A 24,514-nucleotide genomic window follows, 5' to 3' on the forward strand; every position below is an offset into this window, starting at 1 on the left:
AAGGATTCATACAATAAATTATAACGGATTTGATAGTAAGTATACTTTCAAACCTTGTTATTTCCATCCCTTGCAGTAATGGTTGATTGGATAAAAATTTATTCTAACATAAGTTTTAGACAATATTCGAAAGTGAAACCAAAAAAAGGATGGATTCGATAAAATAAAGGGTAGGGAAATTTTATTTATTTTCTTATTCCAGCCGCAGGTTTTTTCTACCCCCTGCAATAATGGTTTGTATTATCAAAAATTGATTCCGAAAAAAGTTTTAGTTAATATTTATAAGGTTTACAAACAGTCTGAAAGGATTTTATATTTTACTTACTAAGAAAGTTATTAAATTATCTAATTGTTTTTCAACCCCGGTTATTTTCCACCCATTGCAGTAAATAGTTCATTGTATGAAATATTATCTCAGATGAAAGTTGTAGATTATAATTTATGGTTTTACTATAAATTATAATAGATTTAATAGTTTACATAGTACGAAAATTATGATTTTTTTTATTCTACCCCTGTTTTCATCCTGTTGCTGCAATGGTTCGTTTAACAAAAATTCGGTTACTTAAATTTTTGAAAAAGAAATGAAAGCCAAATTATTATGTATTTATCAGAAATATTATTAAAATGGGAATAAATAAGTATACATAAACTATCAAAGTTATGCCCTTTACAGACTATTTGAACGGATTCGATAATGTGCCTACTAAGGGAGTTATGAATTATTTTGCCCTCCAGGCCTTGACTTTTCCACACTTCCAGTTATAGTTGGTCGTATCAAAAATGTATTCCTACGAGTTATAATACGTTCAAACGTATGTGATATTTTTCATATTATGAAAGTTATAGCGATTTATTTAAAAAAAAACCTTCCGTATTTTTGTTTTCTGGAAGTCACACCATGGCAACGGCTACAATAGGTAGTATTTATTCGAATTCTAACTAAAATTAGTGCACCGAACGATTTCGTGGCTTCAGTCAGACACGGCCGCCGTTAGTGGATAGCTCGGGGGGGGGGGGGGGGGGGATGGGGTAGGGGATGTATGTATAAAATAATATGGAAGATAATTAATTTCGGAATCAGTACAAAAGTATCAACTTTTATTTCAATATAATCTTGGACGATCATAAATGGCAAACAACTACTGGCGAAATGTTCGGTATTTCAACGCATAAGCTCGTGTGGAGCTACTTGAAATTATCAAAATAATCCATTAGTAGAGACTGGAAAAATTCGCGCTTTCGATGACCTCTAGGATGGACTCCACAACCCTCTACATACTCAGGCAAATGCCACTTGCTCATTGGCTATTGACTCGTGACACTTGTCAACTGGGAAGCTTGCGATTCGATACTTTTTTGGTTGAAGGTTCCCCATTGTTAGAGACCGGAAAAATTCGCGAATTCATTTCGCGATAGGCTAAAATATAAATAGTTATACCTCAGTGCTGCCTCTGCTATTGGCTCACAACTCACCTGGAGGACTTTGGGCCAATGAGAAACACCCTTACAAAGCTTTATACGAATCACTGGCTGCTACGTTGGGACGTCTCACAAGACAGCAGCCAATGGGTGGGTGACATTTGACCGAGCGTACGTAGAACTATGGAGTTCATCCTGGAGGTCATTGAACCCGCGAATTTTTCCGGTCCCTACAAATGCCACTTGCTCATTGGCTATTGATTCGTGACACTTGTCAACTGGGACGCTTGCGATTCGATACTTTTTTGGTTGAAGGTTTCCCATTGGCTAAATATCCTTCAGATAAACTGTAAGCCAATCACAGAAGCAATATGAATGTACAGTTATTTGGATTCTAGCATATCGTGAAATGAATCAGCGAATTTTTCCGGTCCCTATCCATTAGGTGTATCGGAATATGAATACAGTTAGGTCTGACCGGGTCTGGTAGGGACGTGCCCTCGTAAACCGCAGCGCGAGCGGTATTTACGGCTACGCGCGACGGAATACACAAGTGCGGCGGTGCAATTACCGCGGTGTTGCCATTGGCTGGCAGACACGGGGGAGAAACTCTAATTACCGAGACTGAGACCTAGTTTTCTGAAGTAGTTATGGGCCCGTCCGCTAGATGGTAGTAATCATAAAATATTGCTGACATAACTACATTAATTTATTAGGAGAAGTAGTGTATAAGCTATTATCAGGCAAACAAACCAGTGAAAATTCACTCTATCTAGGTAGCCACTAATTTTGTGGTGTGTAATACAATGAGTTTTTGCACCTCCTACTCCTTTATTTATTACATGACGGTTTATTACAAAACAGCATTAAGTATTTTCGCATCGATTAAATTAGTGGGAGACCTGAATTAAAAAAAAAAAAAAATACTAACAAAACTTTGTATGAGAACCTCTATACCGATTTTTTATTTGCTGGTAGTTATGGGCCCGCCCAACAGATATCGACACTTGTCGCGTGAAGCATGGTTTCAGTTTCTACTGTAAGAGTCGCACTTGTTTATTTCCCTCCTTGTTCTGTGCTGGCAGAGCGCCGTCACGTGCCTCTCAGTCGCTGGTCGCTGCCCAGCAGGCTCAGAGGAGGGTTGCGCTCATAGAACGGTTGGCATTTGCCCGGGGGGGGGGGGGGGGGCAAATCCTTGGTGTGTTTGTATTTCCTGCAGGTGCTTGCCGCAGATAAAGAAATCGTTTTCCGTAAACCAGATTGCCGTGAAATATTGTCCACCTCAAAGTGCATTTCGACGAAAGGCGGTTTCTCGCGGCGCTCAGAGCGAACAAAGAGAAAGCTAAGGCGTCACAAACAGCGACTGACTGACGTCACTCCGCAGGTGTTCCGCAACAGGGGCTCCTGGTCTCACATCGGCGAGTCCTCGCGAGAATACCTGTTCCCCCGCAGGCTCTAAGTATGGAGTGCATTTCAAGGTGAGTGGCCTGCAAATGTTCCTCATAAATTACGAGAACGTGATTCAAGACGCGGGAATACGCGGCCTCAAGTTGTTTAAACACAGGGATTAGTGGAGCTGATCGCTAATTGCTGTCTAGCTGCAGCTGCAGCTGCTGTGGGGTTCCGAACTACCCAGCACCAACCATGGGCAGGGGAGGGCCAAAATAAATTTTGCAATACAATTTCGGTAAATTTGCAATTGAGATATTTAGTACATTTTATTTGTGGTTCATGAACATCCTCTTGTCTCTACCACTGCAGTAAAATAATACTTTGGTAAACCATGATAAGTAGGGGCAGGCATTTTTCGCGAAAAAACCTGAACGCCTATTAGACTGCAACAAGGTATACCCGCACCAACGGTTTCTTCCTTGTGATTGGCGGCCGTCTGCGAGAGAAATCGTCTCCTTGTTTTACTGAGTCACTCAGGACGCGTTTGATTCCACACTTACTTAATGTGATTGGTGTTGTCACAATCGACATGTAGGTACCTGAAAGAAACTAACCCAATCACAGAACACAGACGGTGATACATTGTTTTGACTTTCAGCTAGTCTCGGAATCTTTTCGCGAAATATGCGTGCCCCTAATGATAAGGAATTAGGAGGAAATGCCTATGCCCCTCCTCCAGGACCCGAGCACAAGGCTGGAAGTCCGACCTGGCAGCAACGTGCTGCCGAGACACCAGTGGGCGCAGTTGAGGAAGCCCGTGGTACATTTAGACATGAAAGCACATGCAAGATTCGCGCAGCACTTTGAAGTCCATCCTGTCGCCACCCATCCCTGGCCTCTCTTACCGTCGCCAAAGTCACGACTAAAAAACAGCCTGTTTTGAATTACGTATACACCAGTGTAGAGTTTCTTGCGTGATTCTTAACAGGTAGAGTGTCACCAATCGGGGACGCACCACAACGCCGAAATGCCAAATTGACCACAAAGCTGACAGCTAGAAAACTGCTGTATACCACAACGCTGAATTACCACAACGCCGAAATACACTAACGCCGAAAAATGTCATTGCAGGACTGCCACAAAGGTTAGGTTAGGTTAGGTTAGGTTTCACTAGGTTAGGTTAGACTAGGTTAGGTTAGACTAGGTTAGGTTAGACTAGGTTAGGTTAGGTTAGGCTAGGCTATGATAGGCTAGGTTAAGTTAGGTTAGGTTATATTACGCTAAGTTAGGTTAGGTTAGGTAAGAGGTTTGATTGTGGTATTTCGGCGTTAAGGTACATTTAAGAAACACACACAAATTCATTCAGTTGTTATTTCGACGTTGTGGTACACAGCAGTTTTCTAGCTGTCGGCGTTGTGGTCAATTTTGACATTCGGTGTTATGGTATTTTCGGCATTGTGGTAACGACCGTCGCAATCTGAAGTTCTCATACGCGGCGAGAGAGTGCAGCTGTGTCGTCACTTCCCCTCCTTGCAGTGTTTCTTGAGCACACAGCATTACCGGCAGCCTGGCTGGAAACGACAAATGTCGCCCCCTGAACACCAGTGCCCACCCTAAACTAATGCGGACGTAATGTCCAAGCGCTCAACCATCTCATGGTAGACAACATTCTACTCTGTCAATCTCTTCTTCCTGGACCAGCCTTCTATTTCCCGTACCCAACCTGATTGCTTAATGCTTGCAATAATTAAACCCCGCATGCATGAGTCCAGGGTTTTCCCTGTGTCTATGCAGGTTTTACCTGGGCCCAACTTATCTATATGAAGTCAAGATTTAAGATAGGGGAGTTAGAATCGCTGTCATGGCTGGCCAATCCCCTAGCAAAGCACACGATGCATGAAAACCCTTCCTGCATGGCTGAAACCCTGCATGATTATGGCCGGTGCCACACCTACAGTCTTCGCTAACCCAGACCTCTACCAGACAAATATGTACACTTAGGTTAGGGAAACAAATTAAATACCGTGCCATTTGAGTTGTGGCCTTGACACCGTGTGGAGTGTATGCTGCTATGGTTATTAAGGAGTGATGTATTGAGAGTTGTGACACCACTGTTGTGAGGGAAGTCAGTATTTTAAAAAGGCACGTTTTTATAATGGTTCTTGAATTGGAGAAGATATATTTAAAAAAAAAATTATTTTTTTTTTAAATTTTTTTTGAATAGGTAACTGCTTAATTCCTTAATTACGGACAAAAAAGGAGAAATTTAAAAATAACAGAAAATCTGCTGATGTTCATAAGTTAAAAACATAGCACAGACGGACAAGACAGTTGCAAAGAGAATAATATATATTATACTAATATAAAAACACCTTGGATAACACAGCGACAAAAATACGAACCTAACGATGGTACTTAACAGATAATCTCGACAACAAAGAGATGCACAGGCGAAACAGAAATGTAAAAAAACAATTGGTTGTCTGTAAAGTCGGTTTACGGACGATAGTTTAACGTGACAACGTCATAACAAAACATTGATGAAATGATTGCATACTTTTATGAATAAAATTGAATCATTTTTATTGAATTATCACTATTTTGTTTGGATACAAAGAAAAAGTGAAATGAAATTTACAATTTAATTGATAAATTTACTTTTATTTGCACTCATTAATTCAAACATGTTTATTACTTTAACGAAGAGATTATTTTAACTATAACTTTTATACATGTTTGCTATTTAACTTCTTCCAATCTGTGTTATTCTGTTAAGGATAGGACGATGATAGGAAAATAAGGAAACGAATGGGAGTATTTCAAGTTTAATGTGCCTCGATAAAGTCAAATCGATGGTTTTTTCCAATCGAGTGGAAGAGAGATAGATGCGGCGCAAGCGTACAATGAGCGTAACGGGACAAAGCGTAACGGGACAATGTGCGTAACGGGACACTTTTTCGTGCGTGCAGCCGGCGTTCATCGATTTATTAGACGTCAGGTCAAAAAACACATATTTTGGACATCACAAAGAGGTCATCACAGACGAACACAGGAGACTTCAAAAAAAAAAAAAAACAGACGCGACGTATCGGGAACTGAGTTGTCTCTGTGTTGTCCAAGGTTGTTATTTATGTGTATTTACTGTTCTTGCTGCTACTGTCTGGTCGTTGTCAGCCCTCCGCGACCGTCTGTGCTGTGATGTTTATCCGACTACTCCCTTCCACGGGATTGTCTGTGCTGTCTATACTTTTACATTTTGAACAAGTCTGATTTCGGTTAGTTTTGAATATTCATATTTTTTGGGTCCGTTTTTGAGGCGTGTAGTGTAAACAACAATGAAGTATGTAAATAAAATTTAATCAGTATTTTAAATGTAGCTGTCCTTACCTGACTTATCGTTTAATCAGTAAACTACTGGTACATTATTCCAAACATTACAACGGCTTTTTACAGAATAATTACAAACATCGGTAACTACAAAAAAAAATATTTTCGTATTACTTTTTTGTTTCAAGAATAAGTCACGTGTTTAGGATATTACGAAAAACACATTTTTTTAATAACAGTAAATTTTAGTTTCCTGTGTATACGCCGTAGCTGCTGTCTCATCGGTCCAGTGCAATGCGAAACGAGCTTATCTCGCCGCCAGAGTCAGTGAGAAAAACACGTTACAGACGGCAACGAACAATGATAGAAATGAGCAGGAAACAGACATACGAACAGTTCTTTGATAAATGTCCGTAGAAGTAGTAACCAGACTTCATGACGAGCGACACAGTCTATTGTAGTTTCTCTACTAACACTTCACGACCAACTTATTACTGGACCTCAAACCCGTGAACAATGAACAAGGTCCGCTGGTCTCGACTGGATTTCCTGTGATTCGACGGAATTTACATCAACTCGTCTGTGATTCGCCGAGCGCGTAGTCCTGTGAGATTACTCGCCGGAAATGGCGTTCGTTTCAAAATTGTAAAGAGAAAACGAAAAAAACAAAAAAATCCCCATTTATATGCGGAAGGAATAATAGGAAAGGGAAGTAATAAATAAAACAAGCGTATACTGTAAACTCTACGTGGAGAATAACCGCCTTAGCGACCAATGTGTTTGAATTTCAGACATTTTCCCCATTAAAGTTTTTTTTATACGTAGCTTGAAATTTGACGGGTAATTAAGCCAATCACAGAAGCAATATAAATGTACAATTTTTTGGATTCTAGCATATCGTGAAATCAATCCGTGAATTTTTCCGGTATATATTAATAGACTTGAAGGACTTTTAGCCAATGGGAAACCTTCAACCAAAAAAGTATGGAATCGCAAGCGTCCCAGTTGACAAGTGTCACGAGTCAATAGCCAATGAGCAAGTGGCATTTGCCTGAGTATGTAGAGGGTTGTGGAGTCTATCCTAGAGGTCATCGAAAGCGCGAATTTTTCCAGCCTCTAGTTATCATTCGTTCTTTGAATTGCCGCCCACCATGGAAGCAGTTGCTGCGCGTGGCGAGACTCAGGCCGGGGTCGAAGCAGCCACCGTTCCGCCGGACGGGTTGCCCGCAAGTTGCTGAGTTGCTGCGGGAGACGCCAGGGGACTGTCGGTTTGTGGGAAGCCTTCTTTTCACAGACGAGAGATGTCAAACGCACGATCGTGCATCTTCGGTTTTTTTTTTGTGCATTGTAAAAGGTTAGGTTAGCTACATTATAAATTCTTTAAAACATTGTGGACGGTTGATTTGGTTAGGATAGCTATATTAAAGATACTCTGAAATCATGTAAACGGTTTCCTAGCCCTGGATAGCTACATATTAAAAAGTTATTTGCTAGGCAACCATAAAATGATTTTACAGTATTTTTAATGTAGCTATACTTACTTAATATAACCAACCATCCACAATGTTTTAAAGTATTTATAATGTAGCTAACCTATCCTAAACGACCGCAAAATTTAATGCCACACCGGTTTATACAATGAGATAGAACGGGAAAAAAAAGCGAGCATGAACTTCGGGGAACTTCGGGTGTGGCTCTCTCGTCTGTGAAATGAAAACTTCCCTTCGGTTTGTTTCCCGGGAGTCAAGATGGCGAGGCAACAGCCGAGTGTCGCCTACAGAGAGGGGAGCCGCTCGGGGAATGCTCCGTGGCGGGGGGGGGGGGGGAGGCCGGAAGAGGGCCGCGGACGATTGTGCCGCTCGAGAGAAAGAGGGGTTGTCGGTTGCGCCCAACACACACACACACACACACACACACACACACATACACAAAATAAATAAAGGCTCAAGTCCTCCGTGCCTCGCCCGAGCACGGTTCGAAAACATCAAGTATAGTTCGTTCACCGTCAACCTGATGTCTGTAAAGCCAACATTCCCGACAGTGCTATCTGCAGACGTCTCGGACCTGGTGTTCGCTGACTGTCCATTTTCTGCATGCAGCAGTGCGCTGAAGACTGCTGCTAGAGGCGTTGATTTTATTTATTCATTTTTTAATTAGGAGGCTTGTTTATTTCCTTTTACATAGTATTGATTTTTAAACACGCGATCCACACGCAACCCAATGTTATCTAACCCAGTGCACTCATCCAAATGTCTTTCGGGATCTTTTGCAACCGTGAGTAGCAGGCTCGGGAATAAACTAGACCAAGCGACAAGTCAAACAAAAAATCTAGCTTACTTTAAGTACAGGCTAAAAAAACATCTTTGTAACAACTGCTTACCATGACCACTTCGCCGCTACCCTACTGCTTGAATCTGTGTGTGAATGTGCGAGTGACTGGTTTTAATGTAGTAGCACCTATTTTTTTGATACTATTTGCTGTATGTTAAATCACTTTCCTTTTTATGAATGTATATGCTTAATTTTTAATTACTTTAAATTAGTTATGGTTGAATCTTTTGTTAAATTTAAAATTGAACATTAAGTAAAAATTTTGATTTGTTCTCTAAATATTTAGTCAACATCTGCTTATATAATGCTTAATTTTTAATATTCCACTATTTGATGTAATTGCAGAAAGTGGTTAAGTGTAAGAAAAGGCGTACCGCCTTAACTTCGCCACTAATAAAGACGATAAATAAAAAATAAAAAAAATGTACCATTTTTTTAAAATACTTATTTACACAAGGAGTTACAAGCAGTGTAATTACATTGGAATAATATCACATCGACCATACATTATAGTTTCGTATTTTCATCGTCATCGCGTGTTTAAAGCCGTGTTGTTCTTGCAGTTGATCTGGTCAGCTCAGCCGACGAGACTTCTTCACTCTCGCACCACCTGACTGAGGACACGCCGCGTGGTGCTGCGCGGTGCTGCGCGGTGCTCGGTGGTGCTGCGACCAGGGCGACGCGACGCACGCGATCACAACCAGTCACGTGCGACACATCTGTAGGTCACCGCGCGATCGATCCGACAGACGTGACACATTTTCCTGTTTCCATCAGTCGCGCGCGCGATTTAACTGAGATGAGGGAGATCATTTTGTATTCGCAAGAAGGTTGGCTTGGGTTTTCTTTTAGTAATACTAGTATTATTCCTGCATTTCTGGAGTTTTTTTTTTACTTTATTTATTTCTAAAATCTTTTAAATGTATTTTCGTATGGTGATATCTTTCCGAATGAATGTTAAATTTGGAGTAAACATATACACCTAGGGCCATGCATATTTCGCTAAAAGATTCCGAGAGTAGTTATAAGTTAAAACACTATAGCATCGTCTGTGTTTAGTGATAGGGTGAGTTTCTTTCAGGCGCATGTCGATTGTCACAACACCAATCGCAGTAATTCAGTGCGAAAGCAAACGCGTCCTGAGTTGCTCGGTCGAATATGGCAACGACTTCTCTCGCTAGACGGCCGCCTATCACAAGGAAGAAATCCCTGGTGCAGGTTTACTTTGTTGCAGTCTAATAAGTGTTCAGATTTATTCGCGAAAAATGCCTGCGCCTATAATACACTTCTCAAACTGATGCATTACATTTTTATTTTAAACTTTGATGGCTGTCGTGTGTGAGGCGCGTGTGCGGCGGTAATAAACACACAATACAAAATAGTTCTGTTCGTCGCGTGGACCAAAGCTTCGTGTTCAAAGTAGTGCGAAGTAGTCCGTCCTGCTGCTGTTTCTCCAGCACCTTCCCTCCCTTCCAACCAAGCACTGCCGTGTGACGTCACACGGAGCGCCAAGGGCTGCTTCGCACTCGCTCAGCGACTCAGTCGGGTGGCGAGTGAGCGAGTGAGCGAGTGAGTGAGTGAGCGTTCACACGAGGCGAGAAGCGTGTTTGGTAGGTGTTGGAGATACAAAATACTGGCCTGATAATGCACAGAGATACATGCAGAAGACCGGGAGAGTATAAAGTATTCAAGTTCGGAAGATTATTAAGTAGATCTGATGGCAGAAGTGACAAGAAATTGTAATTGAATTTGCGTAGCTGATTTAATATTGAGAGGAAAAGTTGAATCGCTCTCAAGTTCCTGTAATTAAAGAATACCAATCTGTTTAGGATATAAGGAAGTACCTAATACAGCAGAAAGAAATAAAGAAAAGATCATATATGAAGATAAACAGAACCTTCTGCATAGGTTTCTTGGTGGTTCTTCCTATGCATGGTAATCGAACCACCAAGCAAGTATAAATGTGCTGCTTAAAGTGGATTATATGCGAACCGGCTTTAAAACGGATTTGATGAACGGAAATTTACATGAAAAAATATATGTTGCTGAAATGTATATTCATAATCACATTTAATCATTTATGATCATATAATATATATAAGTAATTATAAAAATGTATATAAAGGAATCATGCCCTTAAACCAAAATAAAAGAATTAAAAGAGAATGTAGTGGCTAATAATGTTATACAAAATTTAGAAAAGAAAATTCCTTCTTGCATACCCCTCGGGGTTTATATCAAGAGGATAAAAGTTTAAATAAAAGTGTTCGATTCCCGTCTTTGCTATTTCATTTTTGTAAAGAGCAGAAGAGGCTATTGCTTCCGTAACTCCGGAATTGTTAACCAAAGTGTGGGAATAATTGGATTTCGGTTTGTATGCGTGCAGTATAACTAATGGTGCATATTTTGAACATCTGTAATATAAGAAAAACTAAGTTAATTTACCTTTGATTGGATTTTTTATATTTTGTAAATAGTGTAAATTAAACTGTTATAATACACCATTGAAAATGGGACATTCTGTACTTTGCTGGATTCAGGTTCCAAGTCTAGTGTGAAGAGTAAATAGGCTAACTATTGCACGTTTAAATATAACGATAGGTAATGTTGCAATCTTTCTGTTAGGCCATGGAATATTCTGGTTTATCTTTGAGATAATAGCATCGTATTGCGAAGCTCTTTATACCTCTTGTATGCGTCAGTGCTTGGGCTAAGTATACGTCAGGAAATAAATAATCATGACTTGTCGCGAATTAATTATGCACTCGACTGTCGCTTGAAAACATCTGCCCCTGCGATCTTTTCTTACGTCTCTTTTTTTTTTTTTTGGAACAAGGCAAGAACTCGATTTGCATTTCATGAAGTGTTGATGTGACTGCAGAAAGCCATGTAGTTAAAGCAGTGACACCGATTTTATCTCTCACACAAACATTTTCGCCCCTCGATATAATTCTCCGAATGAAGTCGTTCGTCCAAGGTGTTCGCCAGTCTAATCCTGTTTGAACAGCGCTCGGGAGAAATGGTATAATTTATTTTGCTCCCATTGCCTGGGTGCGGGTTAATTAAACTCCGCAGTTGGGAGTGGCCGAGTCATTGAAACAAGACTGGAGAAGGCGTTCGCGCCTCGCAGCTCTGTGGAGCGCTAATTCAATTTGTGCGATTGATATCTAGCGGCGTCTCGGGAAATAATCCCCGCCTTCATCCGTCAGAGCCAGCTTCTATCAACCATACATATTGGCAGTGACGACATTTATTACATACGTCCTTATAGAACTACGAGTCATGTATAAATATTTATGAGACTATGGCAATTGGTAGAGACCGGAATAATTTGCAAGTTCATTTCGCGATAGGCTAAAATACAAATAGTTATACCTCAATGCAGCCACTGTTATTGGCTCACAACTCACATAGATGACTCTGGGCCAATGAGAAACACTCAACCAAAGCTGTATCGAATCACAGGCTGCTACGTTGGGACGTCTCATAAGTAGAGACCGGAAAAATTCGCGGATTCATTTCACGATATGCTAGAATCCAAACAACTGTACATTTATATTGCTTCTGTGATTGGCTTACAGTTTATCTGAAGGACTTTTAGCCAATGGGAAACCTTCAACCAAAAAAACATCGAATCGCAAGCGTCCCAGTTGACAAGTGTCACGAGTCAATAGCCAATGAGCAAGTGGCATTTGCCTGAGTATGTAGAGGGTTGTGGAGTCTATCCTAGAGGTCATCGAAAGCGCGAATTTTTCCAGTCTCTACTCATATGACAGCAGCTAATGAGTGGGTCACATTTGACCGAGTGTACGTAGAACTATGGAGTTCATCCAACAGGTCATTGAACCAGCGAATTTTTCCGGTCCCTAGCAATTGGTAATATGCACATACATTAAACAGTCTGCAATTATTTACGGGTTTCTTTGAAAATCTTTTTTTGCTATTTGGCATAATTTGTTATAATTTCATTATTTTTGTAGTTTCACTATCTGAATCACTTAATTATTTGGCTGTTAGCGCTACTGGAAATTACTATTTTAACTAAATTTATTATGAGTAAATAGTTAAGAGTGAAATTATTTATTAAATGTTTAAAATATAGTTTCAGATTGCTTTTTATATATTTATGCATGCCTAGAGAAGCCATTTAATTACCCATTGTAATTCTTGGTCCTGTCATTGTGCAGTGTGGTCTTAGCTGCTAAGTTGTCTTGAAGATCATGCCTGAATCAACAAGTGAACCACGCGAGAGAAGTTGCGGGTAAAGATGGTGATGAATAAATGTTGGATAGCAAGGAAACAGTTTGTAAAAGATGGTAAGCAGTCATATGGATAGAAGCCCAGAAGTGTCACCAGTAGACAAGATTTGGTAGTGCTGTGTTTACTGAAATATTAGTAACTTTTTAGTTTATTGAGGTCCTCGCCAGATACCACTTTAAACTAGACTTTATTGAATGCGAGTCTTCTGCGCATTCAAATAACTTATGTATCGCTTTCAGAATTGTATGATTTGCCCGAAATTTGTAATTCTATATTTGGCGCTGTCGCAAAAATGTTGAAAATGTAGATTACAGCATTACTTCAACATCCTTGCCGCTTTGATATGCATTTACAGATGGCTAGTGAACCAGGCGCTATTACCGTAGATATTTAATAAAAAAAATTAGGAGGAATACCTGTAAACAAAGTCATTACTAGGGCCATGCGGAGAGACTGGAAAAATTCGCGCTTTCGATGACCTCTAGGATGGACTCCACAACCCACTACATACTCAGGCAAATGCCACTTGCTCATTGGCTATTGACTCGTGACACTTGTCAACTAGGACGCTTGCGATTCGATACTTTTTTGGTTGAAGGTTTCCCATTGGTTAAAAGTCCTTCAGATAAACTGTAAGCCAATCACAGAAGCAATATAAATGTACAGTTGTTTGGATTCTAGCATATCGTGAAATGAATCCGCGAATTTTTCCGGTCTCTAGTCATTGCCAATAAATTCACTGTCACGTTGGGCTAGACGCTTCAGTTTTGTAGAGCAGCAATGCCTCGGTTGTAGCACTCGCTGCTGTCCCACCTGCTTGTGTCGACGAGCCACCTGGGTCTGTCCCCCGGAGACCTGCTCTTTCGACGACCAGACAGTCCCTCCGCCCTCAGCGCTGATTGGTCGGCTGTGTCGAGGCGCTAGGCCAGAGGGTGTGGCATCTCTAGCATAAAGTTAGCGAAACTGCTTGGTCAACAAAATCGGGAAGCCTTCTTTTCACAGACGAGAGAGCCACACCCGAAGTTCCCCGAAGTTCATGCTCGCTTTTTTTACCGTTCTATCTCATTGTATAAACCGGCGGGGCATTAAATTTTGCGGTCTATTAGGATAGGTTAGCTACATTATCAATACTTTCAAACATTTAAGATGGTTGGTTATATTAGGTAAGTATAGCTACATTAAAAATTTTGTAAAATCATTTAATGGTTGCTTAGCAAATAACTTTTTAATATGTAGCTATCCAGCGCTAGGAAACCGTTTACATGATTTCACAGTATCTTTAATGTAGTTATCCTAACCAAATCAACCGTCCACAATGTTTTTAAGTATTTATAATGTAGCTAACCTAACCTAATATTGACCATTAGTTATCATGAGTTACAATGAACAAAAAAAAAAAAAAAAAAAAAAAAAACAGAAGATGCACGATCGGGTGTTTGGCTCTTTCGTCTGTGAAAATAAGGCTTCCCAACAAAATCATCCTGTTGACAAATTAAGTTGCATACACGTGTTTTATTTCTTTGGAATAAACATGCCATTCCCTCTGCGGGCACGCACTTGGGCCACACCTTTTCTCGGACGTGTGTTTTATTCTACAATTGTAAGATATTTTTTGACGTGATAACGTCTTATAAATCGATGAACGCCGGCTGCACGCACGGAAAATTGTCACGTTCCGCCTGAGCCGAGCGTGCGAAAACAGGCCAAACCACCGCGTGAGAAAATCTTCTCAAATATCAAACAGGGTTTTTTAAAACAAATTGTTCGTGATTATATTCAAACAAATTATTTAAATTAAATTTGTAAAAAACTTTAAATACTATTTAAAAATTAAAAAAAAGTATGCAATTTTTTCATCAATATTTTCTTATGAAGTTATCACGTAAAATATATCGTCCGTAAACCGACTTTACAGACAACCCCCCACCCCTTTTTTTTTTCTTTTTCAAATCGAATAAGGTCGCTGGAGTGACTAATGAAGTTGCTAGAGTGGTTGCAATGTTTCTCCGCACTCACAGAGAGAGTGGTTGCAATGTTTCTCCGCACTCACAGAGAGAGTGGTTGCAATGTTTCTCCGCACTCACAGAGAGAGTGGTTGCAATGTTTCTCCGCACTCACAGACAGGGAGCGGCGCTCCAGGCTCGTGGAAGGAAGGAAGGAAGGAGAGGTCTCGGTCCACTCTCGGCCCTCCGGAGCGCTCAGCGGCCCTCAGGAGTCCCCGCTCGGCGGCCCTCAGGAGTCCCCGCTCGGCGGCCCTCAGGAGTCCCCGCTCGGCGGCCCTCAGGAGTCCCCGCTCGGCGGCCCTCAGGAGTCCCCGCTCGGCGGCCCTCAGGAGTCCCCGCTCGGCGGCCCTCAGGAGTCCCCGCTCGGCGGCCCTCAGGAGTCCCCGCTCGGCGGCCCTCAGGAGTCCCCGCTCGGCGGCCCTCAGGAGTCCCCGCTCGGCGGCCCTCAGGAGTCCCCGCTCGGCGGCCCTCAGGAGTCCCCGCTCGGCGGCCCTCAGGAGTCCCCGCTCGGCGGCCCTCAGGAGTCCCCGCTCGGCGGCCCTCAGGAGTCCCCGCTCGGCGGCCCTCAGGAGTCCCCGCTCGGCGGCCCTCAGGAGTCCCCGCTCGGCGGCCCTCAGGAGTCCCCGCTCGGCGGCCCTCAGGAGTCCCCGCTCGGCGGCCCTCAGGAGTCCCCGCTCGGCGGCCCTCAGGAGTCCCCGCTCGGCGGCCCTCAGGAGTCCCCGCTCGGCGGCCCTCAGGAGTCCCCGCTCGGCGGCCCTCAGGAGTCCCCGCTCGGCGGCCCTCAGGAGTCCCCGCTCGGCGGCCCTCAGGAGTCCCCGCTCGGCGGCCCTCAGGAGTCCCCGCTCGGCGGCCCTCAGGAGTCCCCGCTCGGCGGCCCTCAGGAGTCCCCGCTCGGCGGCCCTCAGGAGTCCCCGCTCGGCGGCCCTCAGGAGTCCCCGCTCGGCGGCCCTCAGGAGTCCCCGCTCGGCGGCCCTCAGGAGTCCCCGCTCGGCGGCCCTCAGGAGTCCCCGCTAGGTGCAAGGGCCGTCCCTGCAGAGGCCTCCATCTCCTGGCTGTATGCCTGTATGCCCCCCGGCACTGGGACACGCGAGAGATCTCACACGGAACGACAGCAAAGTTCTTTATAAACTCCGCCGTGTTTTATGCGTGGACACATGAAAAGGACATGGAAATATTAAACAATCGACTAAGGCTTTAATTCTGGCCGCTGGCACGGCGGTACGAACAGAATGGATAAGCTATTTCTGGTAAAGGCCCTCTTGAATGGTATCTATACCATTTCAGGAAACATGGATCAACAAAGGCCAAAATTCCTTCCATTGCTCACCTCAATAGGGGTGTGTCTGGGTGGTAGAACAAGCAAAGTAGTGCTCCTAGTACACCCTAACGGATTTGCCCGGAAATAACTTGCCACCGTCGCTGTCATCTTGCAGCCTGGGCTGCGTCCGCTAAAGCACACTCCTTCCAAAACATTAATAGCGTTCCATTAATTTTTTTTACTCTAAAAGTTTTATCCTCGACATCTGACGTTTCAAAATTTTAATTCCGTCAGCTTTTATTATGTGCGGCAGATGAAAAACCTAAATAACAAAATTTAATATCGCAGCTTTGTTTTCAACGACTAGGATTGATTAACTCAATTGAGTACGTTATTAAAATTACTAATATATTTTATTTTTGAAATACGCTTATCACCTGAGTGAAATACTTCTGTCTTCTCGTTGTACCGATATCTATGCTGCCTTCGTAGCGCTGACTGCTGGCCGCGAGTAGAAATCGCCACACAAAAAAGTGCTGTGTTCCAGTGCTTGCGCTATTCTCCAGAGCGGCAGCTGCAATTCATTCGACTTCCGCGCGTATGTTTACAAATCTACTGCTGTATGTGAAGTGTATTTAGCCACATTATATTTATCAAGTAGGTATTGATCGCTGAGACTCGGCCAACACTTTTGGACACTTGTACTGGTTTTGTAGGTATTGTTACGAACGTGAGCAAGCACAGCAAGGCCACGTCACGCGCAGGTGCAGAGCTAGCTGGGCTGCATCACATGCCGCCGTAACATGAGATGTGCAGTGCGCACCTGGGTAGCCGCTTCCCCTCCCTCCAGCCCACAGCTCCTCGCGCGGCGCTGTGAGTTTGACATCCGAAACCTGACAGCTGCGGAGTTACGCGATTCGCCAACACGTGTTTCGAGAGATTTCTGCCGTCGGGTCGGCGCGGAATGACGCGACTGGCCCCGGCCGCGCTCGGGAGTTCTGGAAGGTGTCTGGGCTGATATAAAAGCCGGGGGACGCCGGCCTTGAGTAGTTCAGAGAGAAGTCGGGAGCTTTCCCGCGGCGGGATGTCCGGGCGATAGAGCGGCGATGTCCCTGGACGAAGGTTCCAGGGCGAAGAGTTCAGTTCCGCCGATAGTGTCGCGGGCGCGGCGGAGTTCCGAGCGAAGTTCCGAGCGAGGCGTCGAGTGGGATCTCGGCGAAGGGGAAGTGTGACGGTGGCGGCGGAGTGCGGCGACGGAGGTCCACGAGGGATGCTGCGGCGAGAGTTGCGCCAGAGGTGCGGCCCAGCGAGGTGTGCGGTGTGTGAAAACGAGTGACTGGGGAAGCAACATTATTTTTAAGTGCAATTGATTATTTGCCATTTTGGAGGATTATTTGTAAGTGACATAAGTAGTGGCTATCAATAAAACTGTGTGTGCGATAAAAATCTTTAATTGGACTATCCTATTGCGAACCCGCAGTAAAATCGTAACAGTATGTAAACCACTCAGTGCTAGAGTCTCCCTGTCCCCTGTCCCCTCTGAGCAGGCAGCAGTCGGAGGAGCTCCGTCGGGAAGCCAGCCCAGCTGGGCGTGTTTGAGGTCGGCTGATCACATGAGCACCGGCGCCTCGCCTCCAGCGAGCGAGTCGTTCTAATTACATCTTCGTGATAACCTTCTCTCAGTCATTCGATTAATTAAACCGGACTGCCGTTGCGTGACCGAGTGCCATTGTTGCTCTCGCTAGCAGACTGGAGGCTCCGGGCAGGTCCTGGGTGCAAGACCTGTCCAGGCCGAGGTGAACACTCACGTGGCAAGCAGTGCTCATTGGGTAACAAATCACAGGGTTGTAGAGGCATACGGCTGTGTAGCGTGGAAGTCATGTTTGGCTGATACTGGATGCAGAAGTAGCGTGTTAGAACTGTAAGGGCATAGACACTGTGTATTTGTACTGTTATGCAATAATCATACACTCACGCCTGTAGCTTAAGGAATCACTACAAGGCAATCTGAAGATGAGAAAAGATACACTATCGAAGTTTATGGACCGAGTCATAAGACACTATAATCGTATTCCAGAGAACATAGGTTCAAATCCCGACTGGTAATTGTCATATCATTTTGATGTGAAATGTATTAAAAATAACAGCGAAACATATGGGTCCCAGAAAAAGTCTGACGAATAGGTCTGTATCATCTTGCTTTAACATTTTCCTAACTATATAGGCTTTGGCCTGAGACACACTTAAGTCTTCCATACCTAGACCTCCCAAATACGCACACATTGGGTAACTAGTCACAGTGTTATAGAGGCAATATTGTGGTGAAGCGTGTCGGAAATTAGGAGACTTGACGTTGCAAGGAAGTCATGTTTGGTTGATAATGGAGGCAGAAGTAGTGTGTTAGAACTGTAAAGGCATGGTCACGGGTGTAAATGTGCGGAGTAGATTGTGAAAGATACAAGATGCTGTAGTTTCGGGAGAATGAATACAGTACAAGCTAGAAGGACAGAGGATTGCGTCATTTCGGATTCAGCATCAGTGACTTGTACCAAACCATAGGCCGCTTGCAGAGTCAGGTAAATAACATCCAAGCAAAAATTTTGCAGTTTAATCAAACGGAGAAATACTTGACTGTGCCTCAAGTCACGTCTGTGTCAGCCGGCCCAAGAGTCAATGGAGAAGACTTACCTGGACCTTAGGCACTAAGAGAGAATTAGCCATGTCTTCCTGCGTGGGGTTAGGGATATCCGTTAAAGCATAATGGACTTTGCACGGGGCTAAATGAGCAGGTAATCGACTACAGAATATCTCTGCGATAACAATGTCCGTGGTAGTTTGTGCTGCAGAAACAGTCTCTGTATCAACAGTCGGGGAGGGTAATGAGTAAACAGTTTTGGTTTCTCCTATCATATATATTTTTTCTCCAGAATACGATGTATAATTATCGCTCAAACTCCAGGTATAACGCACAAAGTTCACTTACTATTAATAGTACGTAGCGAATATAAGCATATAGCTATTTTAATTTTGGAGGTATAGAACACTATGTGGACATATCTCGGAAACTTTCTCTCCTGAATAATTACAAATTTTGGAACAAGCTATCCTTTAACTCCGGTGAACTTATACATATGTAAATATGTATGTAATTTTGAAGAAGATTTTCAAGCAGTTAAACCACACAGAAAAATTTAATAAACCTTATTAAAGATGTAAAAATTCTAGACTGTTCCAAATAACTTTGGAGGCTTAAACAAAACAAAAGCAATGATGAACGCAGTAGTAGCTATAGGTACACAGCAGATGGACTGAATCAGTCTGTTGAGTGCCTGATGATGGGAACAGATGTCGGTTCCCGAAACGTCGCACCTGTCTCATCGTACAACCCCTACTGTGTCCGTCTGTTTTCTTCCTTGCGGCATCTGTAACTATCTGCCAGTTGTCAGGAATTTGTACTTGTTTCGTCGGTTTAATATTTTCAGTAGTTTTTGTACATTGTATTGTATGGTTTTATTTTCTTAATGTCTTATTTAGAATTCTTAAAGTGTGTCAATTATTTCTTTTTGAAGATAGCTAACTTTGTGTCTGATTTCGTCATATTTGTTATTAAGCCTTGGTTTCTCTACGACCGACAAAGTTCTACGTGATGATATACACATGCCCATAAATTTTCACCGAAATTTCTGCTTTCAAAGCATAATAATAAAAGAGATAAAATAAAGTTAGTTTCGCAAGTTGTTCAGCTCGGTGCTCTGTCGAACCCCCTCCCTTGCGGTCCTGTTTCTCTCTCCTTCGGCAACTCTCGCGCAACTCCGTCAGCCTGCGTCTGGACCCCCGCAAGTACACCCGTGTTTTGTTAATTGCCCCCCTCCCCACCCGGCGGCAAGAAGGCGAGCCCACAGCTACGTCATCCATCAAGGCCCGCTGACTCGCGCCAACTTGCACATCCGCCAGATTAATTACGAACGAGCCAATCTAAAGCCGACTGCGAGCCCCCTTTTCCGCTACTCGCCACTGTGCCCGTTCACCAATCACGAACAAGAAGTTCTGGACAGCCGCTCGTCTTAGGACGTCATCAGCACGGGGGAGCATTTTCTCTGTGAAGGAGGAGGGTGAAAGAAAAACATTGGTTGTCTGTAAAGTCGGTTTACGGACGATAGTTTAACATGACGTCATAACAAAACATTGATGAAATGATTGATCCAGAAGAAAATGAAATATCATATTCGGCCAGAGACTGAGCCGTAATAGGTTTTTGCAACCAAACCATTTAGGCATTAAAAATATTATATTCTTTGAGGAAGAAATTTTTTAAAATTTTTTCTATATTTTGTATGATAAAATCTACCTTTGCATACTTTTATGAATAAAACTGAATCATTTTTATTGAATTATCACTATTTTGTATGGATACAAAGGAGTGAAATTAAATCTGCAATTTGCTACGATTGGTAGTCAGCGATGCTAACCGCACAGCCACGAGTCCATATTGGATACATTTGTTTCAGATGTTATAAATTAATAATATTACACGCACGATATTTGTTTGAATTTCTTTTAACTAGCATATTCTCTGTTGGACTCGAAATATTTACACGCTCGTGGGCTCATAACTATAATACGGTGTGTGATTTAGTTGATCAAATAATAACTCATGACAAATAATTACCAATGTCAAACTAAAGCGTGAAAAGTATCATACCAGCAATAAATATTTAGTTACACAGCTAAAAAAATACTCATACAACACTGTTTAAATATACTGATTTACACTAGTATAGTCCATCCACGGTAACCTCCTACTTTTTTAAACGAACCTTTGAAAAAACACACCAGGATGCAGCATGTTTGGTTCGTTTGCAAAAATACTTTCCATCATATGCATATTAAACATGCATTAACACTAAATTACCGTATAATGATGTTAAATAAAATTTTACAAAAAAAGTAACTATCTATGTACAATATTATTAATATTAATGATCTCGCATGTGTGTAAATGAAACAGTGAGAGAAGTGGTGTGTTGGCAATGATTAGAACGAAATAGTTCCATAGCCAAAATATATATTTTTTGACTTTCCGCGTGTATTTAAGAATTTGTTTGGGTATTTGTTAAGTTTGAACATTTTTTTAAATCTCTGGTGAAATAAAAACGTTATGTTAACGGTAAAAAAATATTACGTGCCGAAACCGTGGTCGCGCATTAATAATGTTAATAGTCACTTGTTTGTTTTCTCTTTCAGCCGCTTTCAGCAGCTCTTTAAGCAGTCTGCAGTCTGTACGCCATTTTGCAGTGTGTTTTAATATATTACTGACCGTGAAATAACGTACAGTTTGTGTTTCAGGATTTTGTGTTAATATTGTGTATTTTAACTTTGTTATATTATTTATTATCTACTATTGTAATGATGGAATTTGTTATCGTTTTGATATTTTGTGTGGTTCTTGTGATTGCTGTAATGGTAATTGGTTCCGGGATGGGGAAAGCTACTTCGTCGCAGCGTCAGATGGACATCATTAACGTCGCTCAGAACTTATATCTTTTAATTAGGAAAGGCGACTTGAAGAAATGTGACGTTACGCAGACGACCGCGTTTCTTCTCAACATCGCAAAGTCAACTGTTCTCAAGTAAGTAGGCTTTTTTCGTTTTCATGCACGTAAAAAAAATATCGACTGTGTCCTAAGTATTGTCGGCCTGTGTTTTAACTCACGAGGTTTTTTGTGTTTTATTTCCAATTTATATTTTTTGGTGTGCGACAACACCGCCATGTGGCGTCTCTGTTGAAAACTTAACCTAAAATCATATTAGGCCTACTCAGGTCCTAACAATAACAATATAGGCACTTTCAAGTATTTTTATGGGTGTGATACACGTTTGTTTATAACGATGTTTATAAACTTTATGATAGGTTTAACTATAACATAAGGGAGTGATTTTATAATTTGCATTTAATTAGTTTTTCATCTGTTTGGGAGATCACAAAATAAATAAAAAACACTTCATTAATTTCGTGGACAAAGTCTGTAATGTTTCCATTTAGTGACCACAAAGCAAATATTTGTGACAAAATGCCATAATACGTACTTGTAAGAACGCCATTTCCTTGCGAATATACTCCCGTGGTGCGGTGCACAAAAATAACCTCGAACCCCCGCTATGTTGTCGTCTGCCCCAAGCCGTGTGTGGCGACATGCGCAGGCGTGATCCAATCGGCGCGACCCTCCTATCCCTGCAGCATGGCGGGGTGAAACCTGAGCAGTACGCCGCCACGTGCCGGCCGAGTTCTCTGTACCGTCCGCAACATACCAGAGAGATGCCACGCATGCGTAAACAGGACACATGAGAGAGGGGGCTAAAAGTCCAGCTGCGCTTCGGTAGAGGACGGACGTGTCCCGGAGCTGCTCGCCGTGAATCTATAGATCGTCGACGCCCAAGCTGTGGTTAGCACTTCTTAGTGCTACCCAGCGGTGTATTGAAAGGTGCCTGTGTGCTACATGCGCACAGGCGGTAAGAGTGAGCTGCGGTGAAGTAAGTTTTGGCAACCAACAACTCGGCAACACCCGGGGAGCTAGCTCCCCTATAGCCTAGCCTGAACCCGGCTAACTTAGCCCCGGGGGACGGTCAGTGGGTGGACCCGAGCGTAGGCTACCACGACGACGACGACATGAGCGACGCTGTCGAGATGGCAGAAAGCGAGGCCCCCTCAGGGCCTAGCAACGATCAATCCAGTGGCTGGAGTGTTGCCACTGGTAAGCGCAACAAGCGCCTGCACACGGAGGTGTCCGGTGCAGGCAGCAGCGACGACGAGGCGGGCCCCTCCCCCCCTCGCCCACAACCAACTGCAGGCCATGCCGCCGGAGCTGCGGCACCGCTCAAAAAGCTCCGAGTGAAGCCCCTGTTCGTGTTTTTGGACCAGGGGCACACGTACCCAAGGGTATACACCGCCCTCAAGCAGGCCCTGGCGGGAAAGTTCACCTGCCAAAACCGCGGCAAGGACGAGATCCAGGTCAATCCTGCGTCCGTCCCGGACTACCAAAGGGCAGTCCAGGCCCTTAAGGCGATAGGCGCCCAGCACTCCGTCCTCCTTCAGAGTGACGAAGTGCCCAAGAAATTCGTCTTGCGCGGAGTACACCGCCACACCCCGACCGATTTCCTCCAGGAGGAATTTGCAGCCCTGAACCTGCCTGTCCAGAACCACTGGTTCTTGGAGAACAGGCTGCGCAGGGAAAAATGCGACGCCCTGGTCATTGAGGTGCCTCAGACGTGCGATTCTGAGCGCATCTACTCCCTGACAGAGTTCGGCGGCATGCTGGTGCGTGTCGTCGACTACAGGCGCCCCTCAGGCCCCGCCCAATGCAGCGTTTGCCAACGCTATAACCATGTTGGCAAGGCCTGCCATGCTGCCCCAGTGTGCCGGTGGTGCAGCGGGCCACACCGCGCCCCCGACTGCCCCAATGGGGGCAACCCTGACCACAAGAAGTGTGCTCATTGCAAAGAGGCACACTGCGCCAATTTCAAGGGCTGCCAGGCCTATAAGAAGGAGACCCGCCGTCACCTGCCCCCCGACGTCCGCAAGAGGCGCGAGCAACAGTCTCGCCGCGACGTGCGGGAAAATAGGCGGGCTGCTGCCCAGCCTCCGCAGTCAGGCCCCTCAGGCTACCAGGGCCCCCCCAGGCAGAATCCCTGGGGCCCCCCCAGGTACCCACCGCCCGCCACTTTCGGCCAGTACATGGCCCAGGCTGGCGTCAACCCCTGGACACCTCTGCAGCAGTGCAGCCAGGGGTACAACGAGCTGGAGTACCCAGTCCTGGCCAACAACCCTTGGCTGCGCAAGCCAAGGGGGCCCCAGGGGCCCAAGAAAAATGCCACTGGCCACAAAAATGGCCAGGGCAAACCGCAGCAGCCCCCCCAGGAGAGGGCACAGCAGCCTGCTCGCGATAAGCAGCCTGCCCAGCCCAAGCCGCTGGCCACCAGACTGGCTCCAGCAGCCCCGGCGCAGCGAACGCCCCCGCCCAGGCAGCCCCAGGTAGCACCTGCTCCTGAGGCTGACATGCTGATCGACTTGGCCTCAGAGCAGCCGACAGCCCCGCCCATGCGCACGGAGCAGCCAGCCCAACCTGGCTTGGCTGACTTCATGCAAGTACTGACAAAGTCGAGTACCTTTAACAAGGACTCGACACTGGCCGAAACAATCGTCCCCATGTGCCAGTTGATGGTAATATGGTGCGACCCAGCCATCTCCCTGCCTGACAAAGTCCAAGCCATGATGGGCTTCGTACAAACACTTGCTGCCAAGCTTAATGGCAGCTCGTAATCCGGCCCAGTGTTGCATACCAACCGCGGCCCATAATCTTAAGTCCCTCCTATTCTGGAATGCACGCGGCATTAAAAATAAAATACCGGAATTAATTCACCACTTAGAAAAATACAAAATAAAAATAGCTGCGATTAATGAAACCCACTTAATTCCGACTGATAGAATTACTATACTAAATTATGCAATCTATAGGCGCGACAG

General features: G+C 44.0%; 1 protein-coding gene across 1 annotated transcript in view; it reads left to right on the forward strand.

The window, feature by feature from the left end:
- LOC134530005 (basic salivary proline-rich protein 1-like) overlaps positions 1-24,310 on the forward strand; it is a 34,775-nt gene extending 10,465 nt beyond the window's left edge. Inside the window, exons 2-4 of the mRNA XM_063364531.1 lie at positions 14,853-15,797; positions 17,541-17,593; positions 23,516-24,310. Coding sequence (XP_063220601.1) covers positions 14,853-15,797; positions 17,541-17,593; positions 23,516-24,310 — 1,793 coding nt within the window. The remainder of the gene's footprint in view (positions 1-14,852; positions 15,798-17,540; positions 17,594-23,515) is intronic.
- Positions 24,311-24,514: the final 204 nt, after the last annotated feature.

Source organism: Bacillus rossius, chromosome 3, assembly GCF_032445375.1.
Source record: "Bacillus rossius redtenbacheri isolate Brsri chromosome 3, Brsri_v3, whole genome shotgun sequence".
In the NCBI taxonomy this organism is placed as follows: Eukaryota; Metazoa; Arthropoda; class Insecta; order Phasmatodea; family Bacillidae; genus Bacillus; species Bacillus rossius.